The sequence below is a fragment of the Sparus aurata genome, chromosome 9 (assembly GCF_900880675.1).
Source record: "Sparus aurata chromosome 9, fSpaAur1.1, whole genome shotgun sequence".
Lineage (NCBI taxonomy): Eukaryota > Metazoa > Chordata > Actinopteri > Spariformes > Sparidae > Sparus > Sparus aurata.
Window position 1 is genome coordinate 3663579 of NC_044195.1, and position 20209 is coordinate 3683787.

Here is a 20209-nt window from a genome sequence, read left to right on the forward strand (position 1 = left end):
CATCTTGGATGGGTCCCTAATGCGCATTTATTTCTACTGAGGAAGGTCTATCCGCAACTACAATAATCATAAGTCCCCGAATTTTTTCCGGATTTTCACACGGTTACAAACGGCAGAGCTTTAGTTATGATACAAGGCGCTGTCACAAAAATTACATAACTTTTTTTTTTTTTTTAAATCTTACTTGTGAAAGGTAATCCCCCGCGATCTGCTAACAATACTGCACCGGTTTTTGCAACCATAAACTGCACAAAATACGGGCATAGTTGCTCACTCTCCGTTGATTCCGATTGACTCTGGTGCTAGCATACAGTGAGGAGACCCAACCAAGATGGCGGCGACACTGGGTTACGTTCCAGCACGTCATGAGGCATCTACGCATAGACATAGACGCCTCATTGAGCGCTGGACCGTACGTCGACATCGCCGCCATACTGGAGGAGGCAGATCCGCCCCGTGAACTAATACAAGTCAATGGAGTGAACTTTATGAAGCTCCTTCTACAAAGTGCTATAAGTCAATGTGTCTCATTTACCCATTCACACACATACGGATATATTCAGGAAACAGAGAGGAACCAAAAACAACATCTGTAACATTCTCTGAGGATTATAAACGTTAACTACTCCTCATATGTTCAGTATACAGGTCAGCACCAAACCATTTTATAATGTTTTTATGAGTGTTTACAGCTGCTAATGTATGTTACGCTGTTACTGTGATGATACATGACAGTTAAATATTTAATCTGTGTTATAATAACCACATCCTGACATGTAAATGAGACATCTGTCTGCCATACTGTCAACTTGGTTAATCTAATTTAACTTTAAATATGGACAACTGACTGCATGATATACGAATCAGAATCAGAAATACTTTGTTGATCCCCGACGGGAAATTCCAGCATTACAGCTGCTCCCATTCTAAGTCAAGAATATGCAGAAAAATACCACTACTACGACTACGACAATTTCACTAATAATAATAATAATAATGTTGAAAACTATATATGGTGCATATTTATAATAGTAGCCTGCTGATACTTCACTTTTTTTTTTTTTTTACCATGAAATGTTATTTTATACCATATGTTACAATGTTCTGTCATGGTGTATATCTCTTCACTGCTGTTGCAGTTTCTGATCTTGATTTGCAGACTTGATTTTTGTCGCCATGATTGTCATTATTAGTACAAGATCATCAAAAATCACTGTATTTATTAAAACGACTGTTTTTGATTCACACAGATGCCACATTTACATGTCAGGATGTGGTTATTATGGACAGATTAAATATTTAATTGTCATGTATCATCACAGTAACAGCGTAACATACATTAGCAGCTGTAAACACTCATTTACTCTGTATACAAGCAGACAGTAGACAGTGAATCCAAACACAATGGCTAATACAAGGAAACCAGAATCGTTTGTGTGGACCATTAATGAGGTTGAACTGCTGCTGTGACTCACACTCCACTACAAGGCGAGTAAGTTGGAAGGAAGGCTCAATATCTTCTGCGGCACGAACACAAGCGTGTAGTCCGCCGTTGTTGTTGTTGTTGTTGTTGTTGTTATGAGACGTCGCGGGGTTCAGAGGTCGGAGGCAAGAGGTCGAGGGGTGGGGCGATGGCATCATCGTTCTGGAAAGTATGCAGATTCGCTGTCCACATGAAAACGGGAGGGCTGCGTTTTTGGATTTTTCCACCCTGAGACCCGTTTTCAAACAAGTGCGTTTTAGTCGCTGCGTTTTCAGGATCCGTGTGGACGGTCGGCCAAAACGATGTGCGTTTTCGCAAAAAAGGGTTTTCAAGTGGATGGCCTCCAAGAGTTTTTGTTGAATGGCATGCCTGTGGCGGCATTGCAAAGATTGTTGTGGCGCCATGAAATGAGAAATTGCTGTAACTCTATACAGCTTGTCGAAACTGCACCAAACTTCACGTTTGATAAGAGTCCAAGCCTGAAAACAGTGACATTCCAATATTATTTTACAGTCACAGTGCCACTAAGTGGCAACAGGAAATGACAGGCACCGAGGCCATTTCGACATGCATGCCTGAAATTCAGTTCACATATCTATCACACCTACATCTGCAAAAAGCTCTCTCTCAGGATATGACATATTGCCAAACTCCTATGTAAATATGGTAAGAAAGTCTTTGAGGCCCTGCCAGTTGTGTGTGGTGAAGACACTTATGTTGCAACATGAACTTGTCCTAACTTGACAGTACATTGTCCAATGTTAGCCAAATTTTACATCCCAATCATGACACATCTACCTACCAAACAGAAGCTCTGCCCTCCCCCCCACATTTACTTTCCACAGAGAAACGAACACAACAACATGGCAGCAAGCAAAGAGTTCATTCCTAAAAAGGCACTGTCTCGTCAGTAGTTTGGTTTTGTAGCGTCAGACCTTGAACAAACCACGGTCCACTGCAAAGTTTGTTTAAAGGCTGATGCAACTGAAGACAGCAGACCGACCCGTTTATTTCAGCATCTCAAACTGACGCCTGCATCACAGTGGGACACTTTTTTTTCCTTTTGCCTTTTTGCTCAGACTATGTGTTGCCATTGGAATCAGTTGTAATTGTTGTGAATCCAAGCCGACCACAAGTGCTGACCTCCATAACGAAACCAACCAGGCCAATTTGATACTTAAAAGAGTTGGGGTTTTTTTGCCGTATTCATAAGAGAAACCTGGGGAACAGAATAAGCTGTCTGCTGGAGAACCCCGACTTCCCTGTAATGCATTTAGCTTCAACTTAATGTCTCAGCATTTGTTTTTATAAAAGATTATACATAAGACCTTCTGAACCCACAAAGGTTATTAGGAGCGCAAAAACAGCTTTAAAGAAGATTAAAAACATGTTTGTTATTATTTGTGGCCAGATGATGTGCATTAACATGACTTGGGTCAGACAGCAGCATATTTGTGAGTATCTAAATACAAAGACCACTGTAATAAAAGCAGGTAAAATGTAATATTCATCGTTTTTTTTTATGATTCACCAGCCCCAGCTGGGGTGAGTCAGGAAATTCTATCTTTTCTTTCAGGCATTTAAACGAAAGGAAAATGCAGAGTGTCAAAGATTCATGTGTCAAAGCAAAGACATCTACAGCAAAATAACAAGATGAAAATCAGATCACTGGGAGTAAGAATCTGCCATGGATTAACCAAAAATGCAATCACCTTAAATGCATGTAAACCAGTCTGCCTTAGCAAAACTATGTAATCATGTTATGCAGGACTCATATAAAAAGAGGTGCATCAGATACTGATATTCAAAATTGTGTCAAGTCACGCAGAAAGCATAATAAAAAACACCCATAAAAGTTCAAAGTACAACACAGTTTCCACTCAAGGGAGTGTGCCACCATATAGACCAGAGAGTTTTGTTAAAGGTTAGTGTACACACCCTACCAGCTCTTCTTGACTGTTACGGTACATTCAGACCAAATCCGGTTAGTGCGGCAGTGTGGGAGTGTCATTCCATGGTCCGTGTGTAACGTGCTGTGAACCCCTGCTGATCAGTTTGCCAAAAGGAAAAGCTGCTATGTTGTTATCTACCAGCATGCTGGTCCTATCAGTAGCCATGCACTGGCATGGCTGAAAGCAAAAATTTTCAGGCGGGGGCGGAGCGGAGTGCACAGGTGGAGATGGAAGGGTATGTTGCATTTACCACACAAGACATGGTGTGCGGCAGAATGATCGTTTTATTACGTTATCTTGTTTTCATGATCGAGGGAAGCCAAAATCGAAATCGAAATTCAATTAATTACTCTCCCCTCTCTGAAAGAACTTAACAGTTCCCGTTGCCTCAAAAAGACCAAATCCATCCAATAGGACTAGTGCTGAACGATATGGACAAAATTTCATATCTCGATATTCTCACCAGAGGGAGAAGATCAAATGAACTATGTGCATTTTTACAAGATGAACAATGACATCCTAATCTGGAGAGAACTGGCGTCCACGAACCTCTCCAAAACTCCCATAAGGGTAGGCCTAGAAGTCTAAAATTTCACCCAGGTGTAGTTGACAAGATGAGGAAGGTATGTGCTATATTGCCATATGCCTTACATAAAGCACATCCTAGTTATTGTTATTCAAATATGACCTATTATTTTCGAAGACAAAAAAAATGTTTTAGAGCCATGTTTGAACTGATGTCATTTTGGTTGTGTGTATGGTACATGCTAAATAAACACATTCACAGAAACTAGAGGTTGTCAGCTTTCAAATGGCGTATCATACATCCATCTCGGACTTGTAGTTCTTGTGTTATCAGCTTTTCCATTTGGGTATGCTAAATAGGCGACATTACCGAAAATGGGTGGGTGTGAACAGGTTAAAAGGTGGAAACACAGATTTCAATGTCATGATGTGTTCCATCACACCTCTTTTGGTTCTTCAGCTGCTTGGTTCAGTTTGAACAAACAAAAAGGTGGAGAAAGGCTTGGTTGCAACAATAATGCGGAGTCTCGGCTCTTGGTTGTTTGTCGCCAACGAAGGATAAAAAAAATAACAGTTAGCAACCAGGATGCAAGGCTGATCATTACTGTGTGTTTTAAAATGGGGCACGAGACCAAACTGACTGATCATAAGCTAAACATTAACCCTTTTCACACCAAGATTCCATATTGCTGTTGCAGCAATAGTACGTAATCTCACTCTCAGCTTGGAGGCTGTCTTGCCATAGCCCAACCGATCCAAATACAGCCTTAGGATGTCACACAATCAAGTCTGCTGGCCAACATATACTCTTTCATAAGTTTTGACAGACTTAAAAGAGGATTAAGGTCTACTTCAGGGCTAGGTGATATGGCCCCTCTGATTTTTTTTTTTTACACCAAACTCGATTTACTATTTTAATAGATTTTTTTTTCTTCTTAAAAACAAAAACAACTGACAAAGAAATTATCAAAAGCATTGCTTTTATTTTAAGGCTTTTATTGTTCAACAAAATTGCCCTGCAATTTTAAACAGTGCACCTTTGAACTCACTTGTATGTCAGATTGTATGCTTTTTTTTCTTCTCATACGGGACACAATGATTAAATGATTCCGCTAATGTTGGCTGCTTTATAGCAGATGTTCGTGGGCTGACGCGGTCTTGTACATCTCGTAGTGAACAAGTGTCCCACTGTGATGCATGCATCTGTTTTTGATAGCCTTTAAACAAACTTTGCAGCAGACTGTGGTTTGTTCAAGGTCTGAGGCTATAGAACTAAACCACTGACGAGACAGTGCCTTAGTAGGAACAAACTCTTGGCTTGCTGCCATGTTGTTGTGTTTGTTTCTCTGTGGAAAGTCAATGCGGGGGGAGGGGGGAGCCCACTATGAACTACGGGAGCCCATGGGGAGCGGCGGCAGAGCAAGTTAAAGAGAAAATCAATTTTCATTTTTTAACCCTCTGAGGTTGATTGACGCGCTGGCACACATTTTAACAAGATGAGGTAGCAGCTAGACGGAGCTTCAGTGAATCTCGGTTCTGACTTATGTGTTGGAGCAGCCTTCAAACTATATACTAGTTTTTAAAATTGTGTTGATAGGCCAAGTAAAACAGGACTTACTATAAATAATGTACGCCACGCGTTTTCACTAACATTGCCGTCACGTTTGCTGTGCGTTTGGTGCAGGAAGAGACGGTAAAAATGGGCTTTTCTCACGACAGTGCCCACAAGCAGGAAGTGTTTGCAAGCAAAAAAACCTGTGACCCCCCTTTCCTACTGTTAGAAAAAGGCACCACACCAACTTATCACAAAATGACATGGCAAACCATGTGATTTGGTTGCTGAGGAACAGGGGGAAGTTGTGGGAGGGCGTCAAAAACGGCCAATTATACCCCAGAGGGTTAAAATCGTCCTAGACCACAAACTTGAATAAATCAATTTTACCGATTTATCACCCAGCCCTAGTCTATTTAAAAGTTTCTGTGACTTGGTACATAGTGACAATCATACCTGTTTTCTGCAAGAAAACTGTTTCCTTCACATTCTTTACATACGTTTTACTGTAGAATTTCACTTCTCACTCACTTGAATTGGTAGCAGAGATGCAACATAAATCTAGTCCTGAACAACAGCTGACACAGACACCCCTTCATGTAATGTGCATTTTTAGGCCAGACGAAAGCTGACTTAAATGAACACCATAAAATGTGGCCACCTGTGTGTGTTAAGTTACTAGGCTGTCACTAGTAATCATAGGTGTGATTGGCAAAGGACAAAAAGGCAGGAAAATACACGGCTCCTATAAGGCTATGTCTCTCTTTACATTTTTTTTCGTCCCATTGTTGGCTTCAGCTAAGAAAGAAATAGTTCGCCCCACACGTCCAAAATTCATATAACACTGTGTTTCCCCTAGTTTTTTTTTTGTAGCAGTGGTGCCCTGAATCGGTAACCAGCAACATTAGGGGGGTCCGAGGGCATGCTCCCCCGTAAGAAAATTTTGAAAAATAACCTTTTAAATAGTGACTACTGGTGAGATTTAAAAAAAAAATTCATTTTCAGAATCAGAATCTAAGACATGAGACAAAATAGTGTAGAAGTTGACAGTGCTGCTTGAAAATATGTGAACCTCTTGTGCATTAGAGATTTTTTTTACCATTATTTTCTTTATTATTATAGATTTTTTATGGAAACAGAATCTGTTTCATAAGTCAGTGGGCCATATGACATGGAAGATATTGAGAATAAAATCATTATTTCTGTATATTAATATTCATATAAAATAGAGGAAGCACTAAAGTACAATAGAAAGAGCTGTGTCTTATTCATCCAGTTTAATACAATTCGCTCGGTGCAAGACCCTACTTTCGGTTTACTTCCGCTCCCTCAAGTGTGCGCGTCTGTACTTCCGGCAAAATGGCTATGTTTTACACCAGATGTCTCCAAGACCTGCCCAAGCTAACCATATCGGATGTCCACAGACTTGTCCGAAAGGGATGCTCTGCCCCACAGAGTAAACGGGAAAAGGGGTACAAGATGTACCTTTCAAGTTTTATTGACAACTATGAAGGTAAGTTTGAAATTGATAGAGATGCACCGATCAGGATTTTTGGGGCCGATCACTGATCACCGAAAGGAGTATCTGCCGATCCCGATATTGCCGATCACCGATCACAGCGTCAAATCCATAATTTTTTCTATATTGTTGTCTTGTGTAACTTTCATATATTTAATCAATGATTCTTCTTACACAACATTGACATTGTATTATTAAGTATAAAAATTAGGAGATGAGAAAGTATCATGAATTGACCACCGTTTTATTGCAGGCTGAGGCAATGTGCAATATTTCACACTCTAGAGGCTCTCTTAGAGACAACTTGGACTCAGCTTACATAGAGTAACTGTAGCTTACTAGTAGGGCTGGGCGATTAATTGAATTTTGATCGCGATTTCGATTTTGGCTTCTCACGATCATGAAAACACTGTAATCGAAGAAAAACGATTAATGTGCCGCCGCGCGTCGTGTATGCAAATTACTGCGCTGTAAAAGCACAGTGAACGCACCTGTGTCGCCTGCAGCTGCAGCAGCGAGTGTGTGGATCACATGAGGAACGAGCGATTGACAACATGGCAGAAAAGCAGCCTGAGCCTTTAGTTGAAAAGAAAGGTAGGACAACTTCGGTCATTTGGAGACATTTTGGCTTCAAATCGTCGGACGTGGAGCAGAAGGAGATTGTTTGCAAAGTCTGTCACACCGTCGTGTCTGCACCCCAGGGCAACACAACAAATTTATTCAACCATGATGTGGTCTATGACAAGTACTGAAGGAGCAAAAGACCCAAAAAAGTGCAAGAGCATCAACTTCAGCCACAACCACCGCCACCGCAACACAGTCCTCCATTGACAACACTCTTTAAAATGCCGCTCCATATCCCCCCGGCTCCCGGCGACAGCGAGAGATAACGGAGGCTGTGACATTCATGCTAGCTAAGGACATGTGCCCTATCAGTACAGTTAGCAACCCAGGCTTCAAGACACTGGTCAACACTTTGGACAAGCGGTACGTGTTGCCATCACGCAAACATACAAATATTATCATTTACTTTTTTTCTTGGCACTAATCTACCTGGTTGTTTTTCTAAAAGTTATATTTAAAGTTGAGTTTTGGTGGCTCAATAAACACGTTTTTTGAAATCAGTGAATAATCGTGTTTAATAATCGTGATTTCAATATCAGTCAAAATAATCGTGATTATTATTTTTAGCATAATCGCCCAGCCCTACTTACTAGTGGGAATGCATGCAGTCAGGGTGGGAATTTCGTCATTTTAGGGGCAAGTCCATTTGGCCTTGACTTTTGTTTTCAGGGGCACCAAGGCCACATGACAGGGCACAAAGGCCACTGAGTAAAATGTGTTGATTTACCTTTCAGAGTGATACCATAACATCCTAATTTATAATAAGACATGGATTATGTATTAAAACATTTTTTAATACCAAAATCAAGTTAAAGTTACATTAGAAAGTCGTTTTTGTTAAGTAGGGTTAGGGAGAGGTGAGTTTTGTGACACCACACTGAATATTAGTGTTATTGAATATTTCTCCCAATAGAAATTCCCCAAAATTATGGCAAAGCACATTTTTTCCAAACAAAAAAATTGTAGAAAAACCAGCAGGAGACCACTGATGTGTGGAATGATTTTGGTGACACTACATTCTGAATAATAGTGAAGTTATTGAATATTTTTTGTAGTATCTCTTTTCGGTGTTGCACTTTGTAGACGGTCCCTGCGCCCTTGTCTCACAGCTGGCTGATCATACAGACCAGAGTTAATGTCCAGACGCTCGTTTAGATGAAAATACGGTTGTAGCTCGTTGTCTACCTTACTACGGTAGGAAAGAGCCGTCGTTTGTGTTTTAACAAGGTTTCACTTATGAGTTATTGATCCGGGAAGTTCGAATCTGTGAATATATTTCCAACTTTACCGGACTAAATCCTACCACATAAGCCAGTTATGTATCATGTCAAAACCGGCTGCGCTCGCTTTCGCACCTGTGCTGTAAGTTTCGTTCTTCTGTTTTGAGACGTTGCTGCTGTTTGAGAGGCTTTCACGTGAGATCATCGTGATGATGAGACTCCACCTGCGCGAACCGCGGACTCACTGAAGTTACTGTGAGTGACTACTGTGCACTCAGGTGGCTGTAATTAAAGGCAAGCTCGCTACGCTGACCGGGGCCGGGCCAGGGGCACAGAGGCCACTGTGGCCGTACGATGAGTTTTTTTTTCACAGGGCATCAAGGCCAAAGTGCGGGGCAACGGCGGCCATGAAATTCCCTTCCTGCATGCAGTTAATGCACTGTCTTTATACTTAAACGTCATCTGATCGGCCTGATGTGATCTATTTTGAGAACTCCGATCAAAACCGATAGGGGCATTATCGGCCGATTGCGATCGGTTGCCGATCGATCGGTGCATCTGTAATTTTAATCATCTGTCCCGCCGTCTTCCCGTTTACATATTTTCCCTTAAATCTCCCGTATTTCCCCTCCGGCCCAGCAGGTGGCAGTACAGTAGTTGTAGCGCCCCACGTACACATGAAGATTCCTGAGATTCGGGATTCAAGCGGGATTCCTTAAGTTTCGTTTCATTAAAACCGAAAGTAAAAACAGTCGCTACGTTACTGGAGGTCTATTTTCAGAATGGCAATTGAATGAATCGGAGCTACGTTATCAATTAGTTTTTGAGTTTAGTCAACACGTGAGAACTCGTCTGAGATGGAGAGTCTCCTGTTGTGTGCTACATGTGTGAAATAATAACTATAGTCTGGACTTTGTCTGCAGTGTATCTGTGTAAACGGCTTCATTCAGTGTCTCTCCCTCCCCTCTTGCACCATGAGTTACCATGGTTACTGAAACTTTATAATGTTGATCAACAAGACGTTTTTGGTTAGTTTGACTGTACAAAATCATGAATGTAGCCTGATTGTAGCTCAATGCTGAAATCTTGTATTATAACATATAGAACAAATGTAAAGCCTCAGAGCTTCTTTGATTATTAACAGCATGTTAGTGATGACAGAAAGGTGATAACTCGCCATCAGACTGACAAGGCTGCAAAAGTTGCTGTTTGTATGATGTATTTTTATGTTAAACGATAAGTGGCTCACTTTAACAATATTATTAATAATAATAATAATAACAAAAATAATAATAATAATAGTGATGAGAAGAAGTAGAAAAATAGCGTACTGAAAAGTTCTGTAGATGGTTGATTATTTGAAAGAGTAAAACTTGAGAGAAGTTTGGCAAAAAAGGGCACAGTTTGATTTCATAGATTGAAAATTACATTGAAAAGACAAAAAACAGAATAGAACAGCTGTTCAGATCATCCTCCTGTAAAACAACCTTGGTCAAATATTTAAACTTCTATTTATGTTATGTACAAAGTGTTTTATTTGCGGACCCACTACTGCTGTAACAAAATAATTTCCCTGTCTGGGATCATTCAAGTAATTCTATCTATCTATCTATCTATCTATCTATCTATCTATCTATCTATCTATTTATCTAAACTTGATGTCTTCATTAGAGGACATGGTGTGGGGTGAGGCTGTAAATCTTATCTCATCTTTTTTGCACGTGTCAAGTAACGTGCCCTGCAACATGTTTCACAAATTACAAATTGGGAATATGACTTGGCTACAGCTTGAAAAAACTTTTCAGTCAAAAGATTTTCTGCTTTAATGCATGCATTTGTTGCAGCAAGAAAGGCAGAGGATGATCAGGCAAGGAGGAGGAAAGGTGAGAATTGTAATAAGCTAAGAGAAAGAGAAAAATAGTGAACTAACCGACAGTCCTACCACCCACAGATGATTCGCAGAGGATTTCCCTTATTTTTTAAATCCCAATGTTGACAGGTATGCCTTATTCCAATGTAAATATTTACATTGGAATAAGGCATACCTGAAGTGATATTTGGCACCAGTGTATCAATGAGAATCATAAGAGAATCATACAATATATTGCAGTATCAATATTTTGTCCAACCCCTGGTGCTTTTCATACTTTAAACGTTTCAGCACTGCTACAGATACCAGTCAATACTAAGATAGCAATACAATGCCAAGCCTGCATTTCATTGAATATATAGTTCTATCATACAATATGAACTAAATTAGAGTGTAACAACTTGCCTTGATGAACATAACTGTCAACACATTTTTTAGGTGCAATTACGTAAAAGACGTTTGAAGAATTAAGGGTTTTTGGCACACTTATAAGTTAAAGATGACTACTAAAGCCCTCCCTACGATTACGTTAAAGAATAATTATAGCCATTAAATTAATTCAGTAGGTTTAGGGATCGCACCATGCTAAGTCTGACATCAATCACTGCAGTGTTATGGTCGGACAGCCTTAGTGCGCCTAGCTCTGAGCGCAACACTCGAATATTACAACCTTGCCTGAAATGTCTTGTTAATCATCGCTATAATAAACAGTATTTAAGGCTTTATATCTGATCTTGAAGACGCCTGCTGCACCCGACCTTATGTTAACGAGACAAAGCGACTTACCGTAAGGTCCGCCTGAACACTACAATCAATGTTAGTCAATGGCGAAACGATGTAGCAAGCTAGCTCATACTGCAAAGCTAATTAGCTAGCTTGTAAATGTCAACCATGGTTACAGATAATTCACCAAATTGATGTTAGTATTGGGTAATACGGAAGTGTCTTACCATAGATAGTTGTTGGAGTCTCAACAGTTGGTGTGCGGTGCTGATTTCCCGGATACCTGCTATCTGGTTGCTAGTCAGTTGGCGCTAGTCGGTTGCTAACGCCTAGCTAGCTACTAATAAATTCCACAATGTCAGAGCAGTAAATGGGTGAGCAGCACGCAAGTAACCTGGAGACAACTGGCCAGCCTAGACCATATTGAGCCAGGTAAACTAACAAATTAACCACTCCTTCATTCGAGCTGTTGTGCATGCTGTTAGCGACAGATAATCATTCCATTTGATGATTTCTCAAACACTCTGCTCTTTCCAGCAGCCATCTTACTTTAACTCCTCCCACACGATTTCTCTGCCTCAAACCCACAGCGACGCTGCTCCCCTCCGCTGTAACGTATGTATGAAGGGTTTAAAGTGCGAAAATTCAAGGAGCAAACACCGTGATCCAGTTCCATAACCAACGCCGGTGCCAACCCAGATAGCAAACAGTCATTGAAACTATGTTAAATCAACATTCCGTTGCCAACGTTAAGTCATTGAATCAACATCGAACTCTGATGTTGATTCTACATCATTTTGCACCCTGTTTTAATATTGAAACAACGTTGGAATTCTGTCCATAGATCAACGGAATTTCAATGGTATTTCAATTATCAGGTATATTGAAACAATGTTGAAATTTCAACTGAACTAAGGATCAACGTAATTTCAATGGAATTTCAATCGTTATTAAGCATGGAAAATGATTGCTAGGCATACGAAAATGTAATGCCCAAAATTAAATAGCCTATAATGAATATCCTGCTTTATCTACAGCCAGGATGTTAAAAAGTGATGGAACATTTGAAAGCTTGTATAGCCTAGCCTAAAACACTGACCACACCACACTGTTTAAGGTAAAAACAAATTCATTTTATTTGACTATTTATTTATTTCAATACTTGTCCTGGTCTATTTACAGTGTCTGGTCCGACGTCTGACTGGTTTGTCGTCCAGTCCCTCCTGCCCGGTCTGGCGCATAGCGCAGCCACTTTTGCACAGCCTGGGCAAAAGCGAATTGGGTGACGGCTGTCCCCATCTGCTATGTAAGAGCATCTAAAACAGAAAATACAAGCACAATGCAAACTAGAAACATTTGCATTTCCTACGAAAATACAGTGTGAATGCTGAAGACTGAAGCGAAATCTGCTGAACTTACTGCCAAAAATGCATAAAACCAATGGTCTGAATGGTCGGGATTTTGCAGAAAAAGCAGAATTTTCCAATAGCTGGTGAAGCAGAAAGGCTTGAAAGCAATAGGTTTAATGGGCTAACAAAGTTGAACATTTTGATAGCTGAACAGTTTCTTGAGCTGAACATTAAGTTGAATGTTTAAAGGAATTGAAAAGGCAGAAAGATGAATATCTAAAAAGGCTGTAGAGTAACAGGGCTAAAAGAGCTTAAAAAGGTGAAAGAAGGCAAAAAGGTGAAAAGTTAAAGGCTGACGAGGACCAAAAAAGTTTAAAAATGTGAAAAAGGATGAAAAGCTGTAGAGTAAGAGGGCTGGAAGAGGTTAAAAAGGTGAAAACATGTGAAAAGCTGTAAAGTAAGAGGGCTGGTAGAGGTTATAAAAGGTGAATAAAGGATGAAAATCTGTAGAGTAAGAGGGCTGGAAGAGGTTAAAAAGGTGAAAACATGCGAAAAGCTGTAGAGTAAGAGGGCTGGAAGAGGTTAAAAAGGTGAAAACATGCGAAAAGCTGTAGAGTAAGAGGGCTGGAAGAGGTTAAAAAGGTGAAAAAAGGATGAAAAGGCAAAAAAGTTTAAGGGTGAAAGAGCTCAATAGGTCAGAAAAGGATGAAAAGGTAAAAAGATGTAGAGTAAGAGGGTTGGAAGAGGTTAAAAAGGTGAAAAGAATATGAAAATCTGTAGATTAAGAGGGCTGGAAGAGGTTAAATAGGTGAAGAAAGGATGAAAAGGTAAAAAAGTTTAAGGGTGAAAGACCTCAAATAGGTGAGAAAAGGATGAAAAGGTAAAAAGATGTAGAGTAAGAGGGTTGGAAGAGGTTAAAGAGCTGAAAAGAATATGAAAATCTGTAGATTAAGAGGGCTGGAAGAGCTTAAAAAGGTGAAAAGAATATGAGAATCTGTAGAGTAAGAGGGCTGGAAGAGGTTAAAATGGTGATAACATAGGAAAAGCTGTGGAGTAAGAGGGCTGGAAGAGGTTAAAAAGGTGAAAGAAGGATGAAAAGGTAAAGAAGTTTAAGGGTGCATGAGCTCAAATAGGTGAGAAAAGGATGAAAAGGTAAAAAGATGCAGAGTAAGAGGGTTGGAAGATGTTAAAAAGTTGAAAAGAATATGAAAATCTGTAGATAAAGAGGGCTGGAAGCGGTTAAAAAGGTGAAAACGTATGAAAGGCTGTGGAGTAAGAGGGTCGAATGAGCTTAAAAAGGTGAAAAAAAGATTGAAAAGGCCAAAAAGTTGAAGAGTAAGAGGGCAGAAAGAGGTTAAAAAGGTAAAAAAAAAGGCTGACAGGTGAGAAGTTAAAGGCAGAAAGAGCTTCAAATGGCTGCAGACATGCTGCAGCAGGAGCAGAAACACAGACGAAAATGTCCCCATAAGGAATGAATGGGAGAATGCCGGACAAACTCCTGCGATTCTTGAGAAAACTGTTATAGTTATCGCCAAAACATGCTATATGGTGAGTTACAGGAGACATTGCTGAACGCACCCATGTTATTTTTATTTCTGTAGAGTGCATAATGAGGGCACAGGAGCGAGAGACAAAACATGTACCGTCTGCGATCCTCCAGAAATTTGGGCTCAAAATTAACATTGCTGCTTATGGGGAACATTCAGGTGTGCTTGTCGCTCTCGGGCTTCTAAATCCAGAACCGTAAGTCCTACAGCTGAAATGAGAACATCAGCTGAAACCCAACAAGATTTCCTACATTTATATGCCTATATTGTCTATGTCAAGTACAAGATGTTGGATCCAAATCAAGCTGAAGCAAAAAAAAATCCCGTTTTCAGAGCTGCTCCTCACTCTGGGGTGCGGCAGTTGATGATGTCACGCACTCTAGCTCACGCAATACACACCCATTATAAACTCAGAAGACGGGCTTAAAATCCTTAAAACTAAAACTGCGACCACTTCAAAACCGTACAAGATTTTTAATAACTGAATACAAGGTCAATAGTTCAAGGTTTTGTGATTCATTTAAAGTTTGAATGGTGTCTCTCGCTCAACGTATGAGGAACAAGAAGAGGTTGAAAGTCGATGAGTTTTGAAGAGGATTTGAAGCTTTTCCCATCTGCTGCAATGTTAAATTATTTTGGGAAAAAGGTGAATAACTGAAAAAGTTGAAAAGTTGAAAAGAAGAAGGCTGAAAGAGCTGAAAAAAAGAATGGTTTGAATAGCTGAACGTATGCTGAAGTTATAGCAGAATGAAATTTGAAAAAATCCCCATAAGAATGAATGGGGAAAATTTTGCATTAAAAGCTTAATATTTCCAAAAGTATAAAAGGTAGAAAGAGAAAAATAGACCCCGCTGAACATTTTGATATTTGAATGGTTGAATGGTTTAGTGTGAATGCTTGCAGCATTCACACTAAAAATTAGCCTGCAGTAGCCCAGGCCTAGGATTTTTCACTGATCAGATAAGGCAATTTGTCCAGTGTTGTAACCTAGCCTATCATGTTTTCCCTTAATTCTCTTTTCAAAATTGGCCAAGAATATGTGCATGGGTTTATTCAAATTAAATTAAAGGGAGGCAATAAGTATCACCTTGTACTGACACCTTTTGTAAGGAAAATTTCGGAGGTAAGTGACTCAAAAAAACTCTAGCTGCACCTGAGACTGCGTGTCACGCAGGCAGCGTGCAAGCCAAGCTCTAACCTTTTAACATGGAAGCCGAAATAAAAACGGACACGCCATGTAGGCAGTGTGCAGGAGCCCTAACAGCAACACACACGCTGGCTACCTGCTGCCTCTGGCAGTCACTTTGCCACCCAGTCAGTAGGCTGAACTACAAACTTGTTTCGGACGGCCTAGCAAGATAGCAAGCAATGCAGAACGCCGTTGCCATGAACGACAGCTGACGTGACAGTGGATCCCGGTCAACAGCATTACTTCACGGTTGACACACATCTGGCTACCAACCAAAAAACCCTGACGTAAGTTACTGTTAATATTGCTAACGTTACTTGGGCTGTAAAGATGTGTATTTTGAGACAATCGCAGCCATTCACACCATTCTAAAGTGAATGTAGGCTAGGCTAAAGTAGGCTATTTTGTGTGCACGTGGAGATAGCTAGATCTATTCCAGCTGGTGATGTGAGCCGACCAGGAGAGATGTCTGTCAAAGGTAGGCTAACGTTAGTTGAAACTTTGAGAATTCAATTCAATTCAACGTGTTTTCTTCTAATGTTGTGAACGTTAACAATAATAGACCGCTGTTAGAAGTCACTGAATGTTGAGGTTTCTGTTGGATTATCGTGTTAAAGGGATATTCCACCATTTGGGGAATTATTATTATATACATTTTCATAGGAATGCATAGAAATGAATATGCGCAGATTATGTAGCCTCCAAGTCTCCCCAAAGTTACGTCATCACCGAATTGCATTTAAAAAAAAAGTTAATACTAAAAACGACAAAAAATGGCCTTTAACACCATTTGGAGACATTTTTTTAAAAAGATATACATATCTTGAGTGCTTTAAGTGCCCATTAATCGACAATGGTGGTTACCTACAAAACGGCCTTTAAGGGCCTCCAGCTCGCAGCCTAGAATTGATCTTATAATGGTGCTTGAAAACGTAGCAGGACTTACCAACCATAGATCGGCAGAGTGCCAACTCTTTAAAGGGCCGTTTCTGTTTGGATGGCTCCCTGTGCTTCTTTCCGGCCCAGTTCAGTCCCGAAGCCAGTTCGTTAGAGAACATGTGTGCCATCATCCGGCGGACCCTCACCTCTAGGGTAGTCCCTCCAATAATGGCGAGACGGGCAGTCTGGCAAAGTATAACAAATGTGCAGGGTTAACACATGCAGACTGGAATCACATTTAATTATGCCAACATATTTATAGGTTCCAGCTACGTTACTTTCAGGAGATCGCCGCCATATTCCTCACCAATGTCGTATATTTTAGCAGTGAACACAGTGTATTAGAGAGAGAGAGAGGGAGAATATTTTGTCCCTTAATGTCTGCCCCTCTGAGAGGGGGTTGTAGCTGATTCTGTGGTCTGTCCCGGGACCATGGTCTCTGGCAGGGACCAGTGGTCACAACCACTAGGGGTGCTAAAGATAATAAGATAGTAAAAACAGCTCAGGGTCTTGGATTTCTTTATTCTGCTTTTGTGAAATACCTCTCTGAGTAGCACTGCCAGATCAAACGTCATTTTCAGCCAATCTGGTCTGTTTAGAATTATAATTTTTTTCAGTCTGAATATAACTGGGATTGATAAAGTCGTACTGAAACAAGAACGGTTTTCAGGAGATATTGAAGTGTGAAATGCTGACTGAGACTGTTGGCATCCTAATGTTGATGTGGAATGACTGAGACTAAGGTTCAATACAAATTACCTCATATGTCTACTGTCGTAACTGTCATACTTGTCAGGCGGTTTGGTTGTCAGGAAATTGTGCATATCAATGAAGTTTTCTGACAGAAGAATGATGTAACTATTAAACAACTACCATTGTTTGGTGCTTTCATCCATTTTGCAGCATCTCCTCTGCACGGTCCAGGGCCTCCATGGTGTGGAGGGGCAGCTCCAAGGGTTCCAAGGAGGCTAGTCCCACAGAGTCAGACTGTCCACACCTGCAGGAGTGAAGGAATTGCCTGAACTCCTCCCGCAGGTCCTTCACCTCCTTGGACAACTCCGTCACCGCAGTGAGTAGTGTCTGCATTGCTACATCTATTGACAAAGAAAATATTAACATTTGAATGCAAAAGCTGACACCCTTTTACTTAAAAATTTCAGAAGGTGTTGAACAAAGAAATGTATCATCAAAACTACTTAAAGCAGTCAGTGTAATGTTTAATGTTTTTAATGTTCTTTTATCATTGACATACACTAATGTTCAAAGGTTTGGGATCACTACTATTTTTTCTATTGGGCTTCATTATAGTAAGCCTCATGAAATAGTAAACTGGGAGGCTTCAAGATTATTATGAGTGGCGTAAAATTGAATAACAGGTGCTCGGCATGTATGGGACGACTCTTACGGCTGTTGTAAAACTATTCCCAGTGTCTAAGTGTATTCCAGGTAACTATTTCATGAGGCTGGTTATAATGAAGCCAAATGGTAAAATGAATGGTGATTACAAACTTTTGAACAGTTGTGTATATTTAAGCAATGCCATTGGTTTAAGCTAAAAGTTGATAGGTGGTAAATCCTTCAATGATTTAAAGCATTGAGGAAAGATAAGGCAGGGCCCCTAGCACATATGGATGAAATCTTATGATAGCCTTAGAACATAACATTCCTGTACTTGCCTTTTAATGCCACTCTGGCAGTGCCTGTAGAATCTGTAACAAGTATGAAGAGAGAAATTAAACCATTTGACTGGATATACTGCATTTGGTTTGAATTTTGAATGTCTGAATTGACATGAATTCTTTTTAAAAACATACCTTCAGGAGATGGCCTCTGGAGTAGATGCACGGGACCAAGTGGAGAGAAGGCCAATTCATCTCCAGAGAACGATGCTCGAAAAGGGACACTGGGGTGAGTCAACTTGGGGGAATTGGGGCGTTGGAGGGTCTGATATATCCTCGGAGGTGATGGTTGGCTGTCCTGACTGGCTTGTTGGGTTGCTGGTTTGTTTAAAGAAAAAAAAAATGTGTGTGTGGGGGGGGGGGGGTTTAGAAAGGTGGTTAGGGGCAGATATGTGCATAATACATAATTAGATTCTCTATTCTCTGTAAAAGCTTACTTTGCTATGCACACACACACACACACCACAATATGGCTAACTTTACCTGGAAAAAACACTTTGGGGGCTTTGGCGAATCTGCGCACATCCTGGGGCTCCTCATCCTCATCCGAATGATAAATTGGATTGGGTCTAAAAGTAAAGAAGGGACCAATGAAATTGTCAACTTGTCAACACATGTCAACAAATTGTTAAATTGCATGTGTTAACAGCAAATGGTTGAAACCACTTATATGTTTGCTGTGGACAAAAGCATCTGCCAAATATAAACATATGTGTGGAACTGGAAATTGGACATTCATTATTACCTTCTTTTTCTTTTTAGGTGGCTCTCCCCCTCAGACTGGATGTCGGTGGTGTCGCAACCATTAATATATCTCTCCAGGCTCCTCGCTGCCTCATCATGACTATCTACAAACACAGAATAACAAGTACAGTCAGAGAAATATTGTCAAAGAGGGGTATGATTCTTATTGTCAAAAGCAAATTTGAGAACACCCACCACGAGTTAAGAGGAGACGGACTGGTTCATATGTGTGCCATCCATGTCCAGGCTGCTCTCGGTTCAGGATGGCAGCATTTAGCCTAATAGAGTCCTTGGGAGGGTATAGGGGCCAGAAGACTTTATCCCCTTCAACCCATGTGTTAGGCACAATTTCAGTTGCACCACTGCTGAACTGTATAATGCACCACTGGGTCATTTTTTGTAAGACTGTATAGAACAAAAAGCACACCAAAATTAACTTAGAAACTGATGAATTGATCAACTGATGAACTGGTGAATGGATGAACTGATGAACAGATGAACTAACTGCATGAACTGATTTGGACATTTTGGACATTTTAATTGGTATGAATGATGGGAATGGCGATGAACTGTGTTTTGTCAGGGTAAAGTATGTACTTTTTGCCAATGTGCTGAAGCCTCGTCACACTGACATTCTTGCTCAACCCCCAAACTGTATATACCCCAATGTTTGCAGATGGAAAGGGATACTGACCATAGGACTCCTTCTTGGTAAACTTTCGAAAAATGATGTAAGTCTCCTGAACTACTCTGACAATGTTTTCAACAATGGTAATGTCATTTACAATTTGAAAACAGTTATCCCCAGACCTAGATGATAATGTGTACTTTTCCGTAACGAGCTTACGGTACTGATCTCCATAACTCAATGAAGAAATCAACGGACCATCATAATGAGGATGCATGAATTTTTGTCCTTTCTTCACAGTGTCCGAGGTCGGTGCAGGTGATTCTGAGAGCCTTTTTACTACTTGCTGTAAAAGGCAAGTGAGGCTTGCGCAATAGGCGCTTCAGTTGTGCTAAAAAAATTCTCATACGGAAATGCAGATATGTTGTCCAAGGGACCAAACGGACGTTATTCTGATGCCAAGTGTGTCAGCTGATGGACATTGTAGGTAATTTCACCTTTCCCATATAGCTGCCCAAAGTGAGTTACGAATGATGTCAACAATCCCTGAGCGCAATCAATCAATTCCTCTGATGTCCCAGAAGACAACAGCAGATGCATGGCCACAGAAAGTAACATAAAGTTTTCATAAATTTCAAGGGCAATGGTATTTTTCAGGACTACTGG

General features: G+C 40.4%; 1 protein-coding gene and 1 long non-coding RNA gene across 4 annotated transcripts in view; one reads left to right on the forward strand and one right to left on the reverse strand.

The window, feature by feature from the left end:
* The window catches only part of fhip1b (FHF complex subunit HOOK interacting protein 1B), a 92952-nt gene extending 80748 nt beyond the window's left edge, over positions 1-12204 (reverse strand). For 2 of the 3 annotated variants that reach the window (XM_030427660.1, XM_030427658.1), the window contains exon 1: positions 11696-12203. Coding sequence is in view for 1 of the 3 variants with exons in the window: in XM_030427659.1 (XP_030283519.1) it covers positions 11696-11698 (3 nt within the window). In the remaining 2 variants the exon portion in view is untranslated. Of the gene's footprint in view, positions 1-11695 lie in introns of all 3 variants that reach the window. The other variant, XM_030427659.1, reaches the window with a different exon arrangement.
* A 2974-nt stretch (positions 12205-15178) lies between these two features.
* On the forward strand, positions 15179-19981 carry LOC115587669 (uncharacterized). The gene is made up of 3 exons (XR_003985121.1): positions 15179-17561; positions 18313-18400; positions 18934-19981. It is a non-coding gene; the product is annotated as an uncharacterized LOC115587669 (long non-coding RNA).
* The last annotated feature ends 228 nt before the right edge of the window (positions 19982-20209 follow it).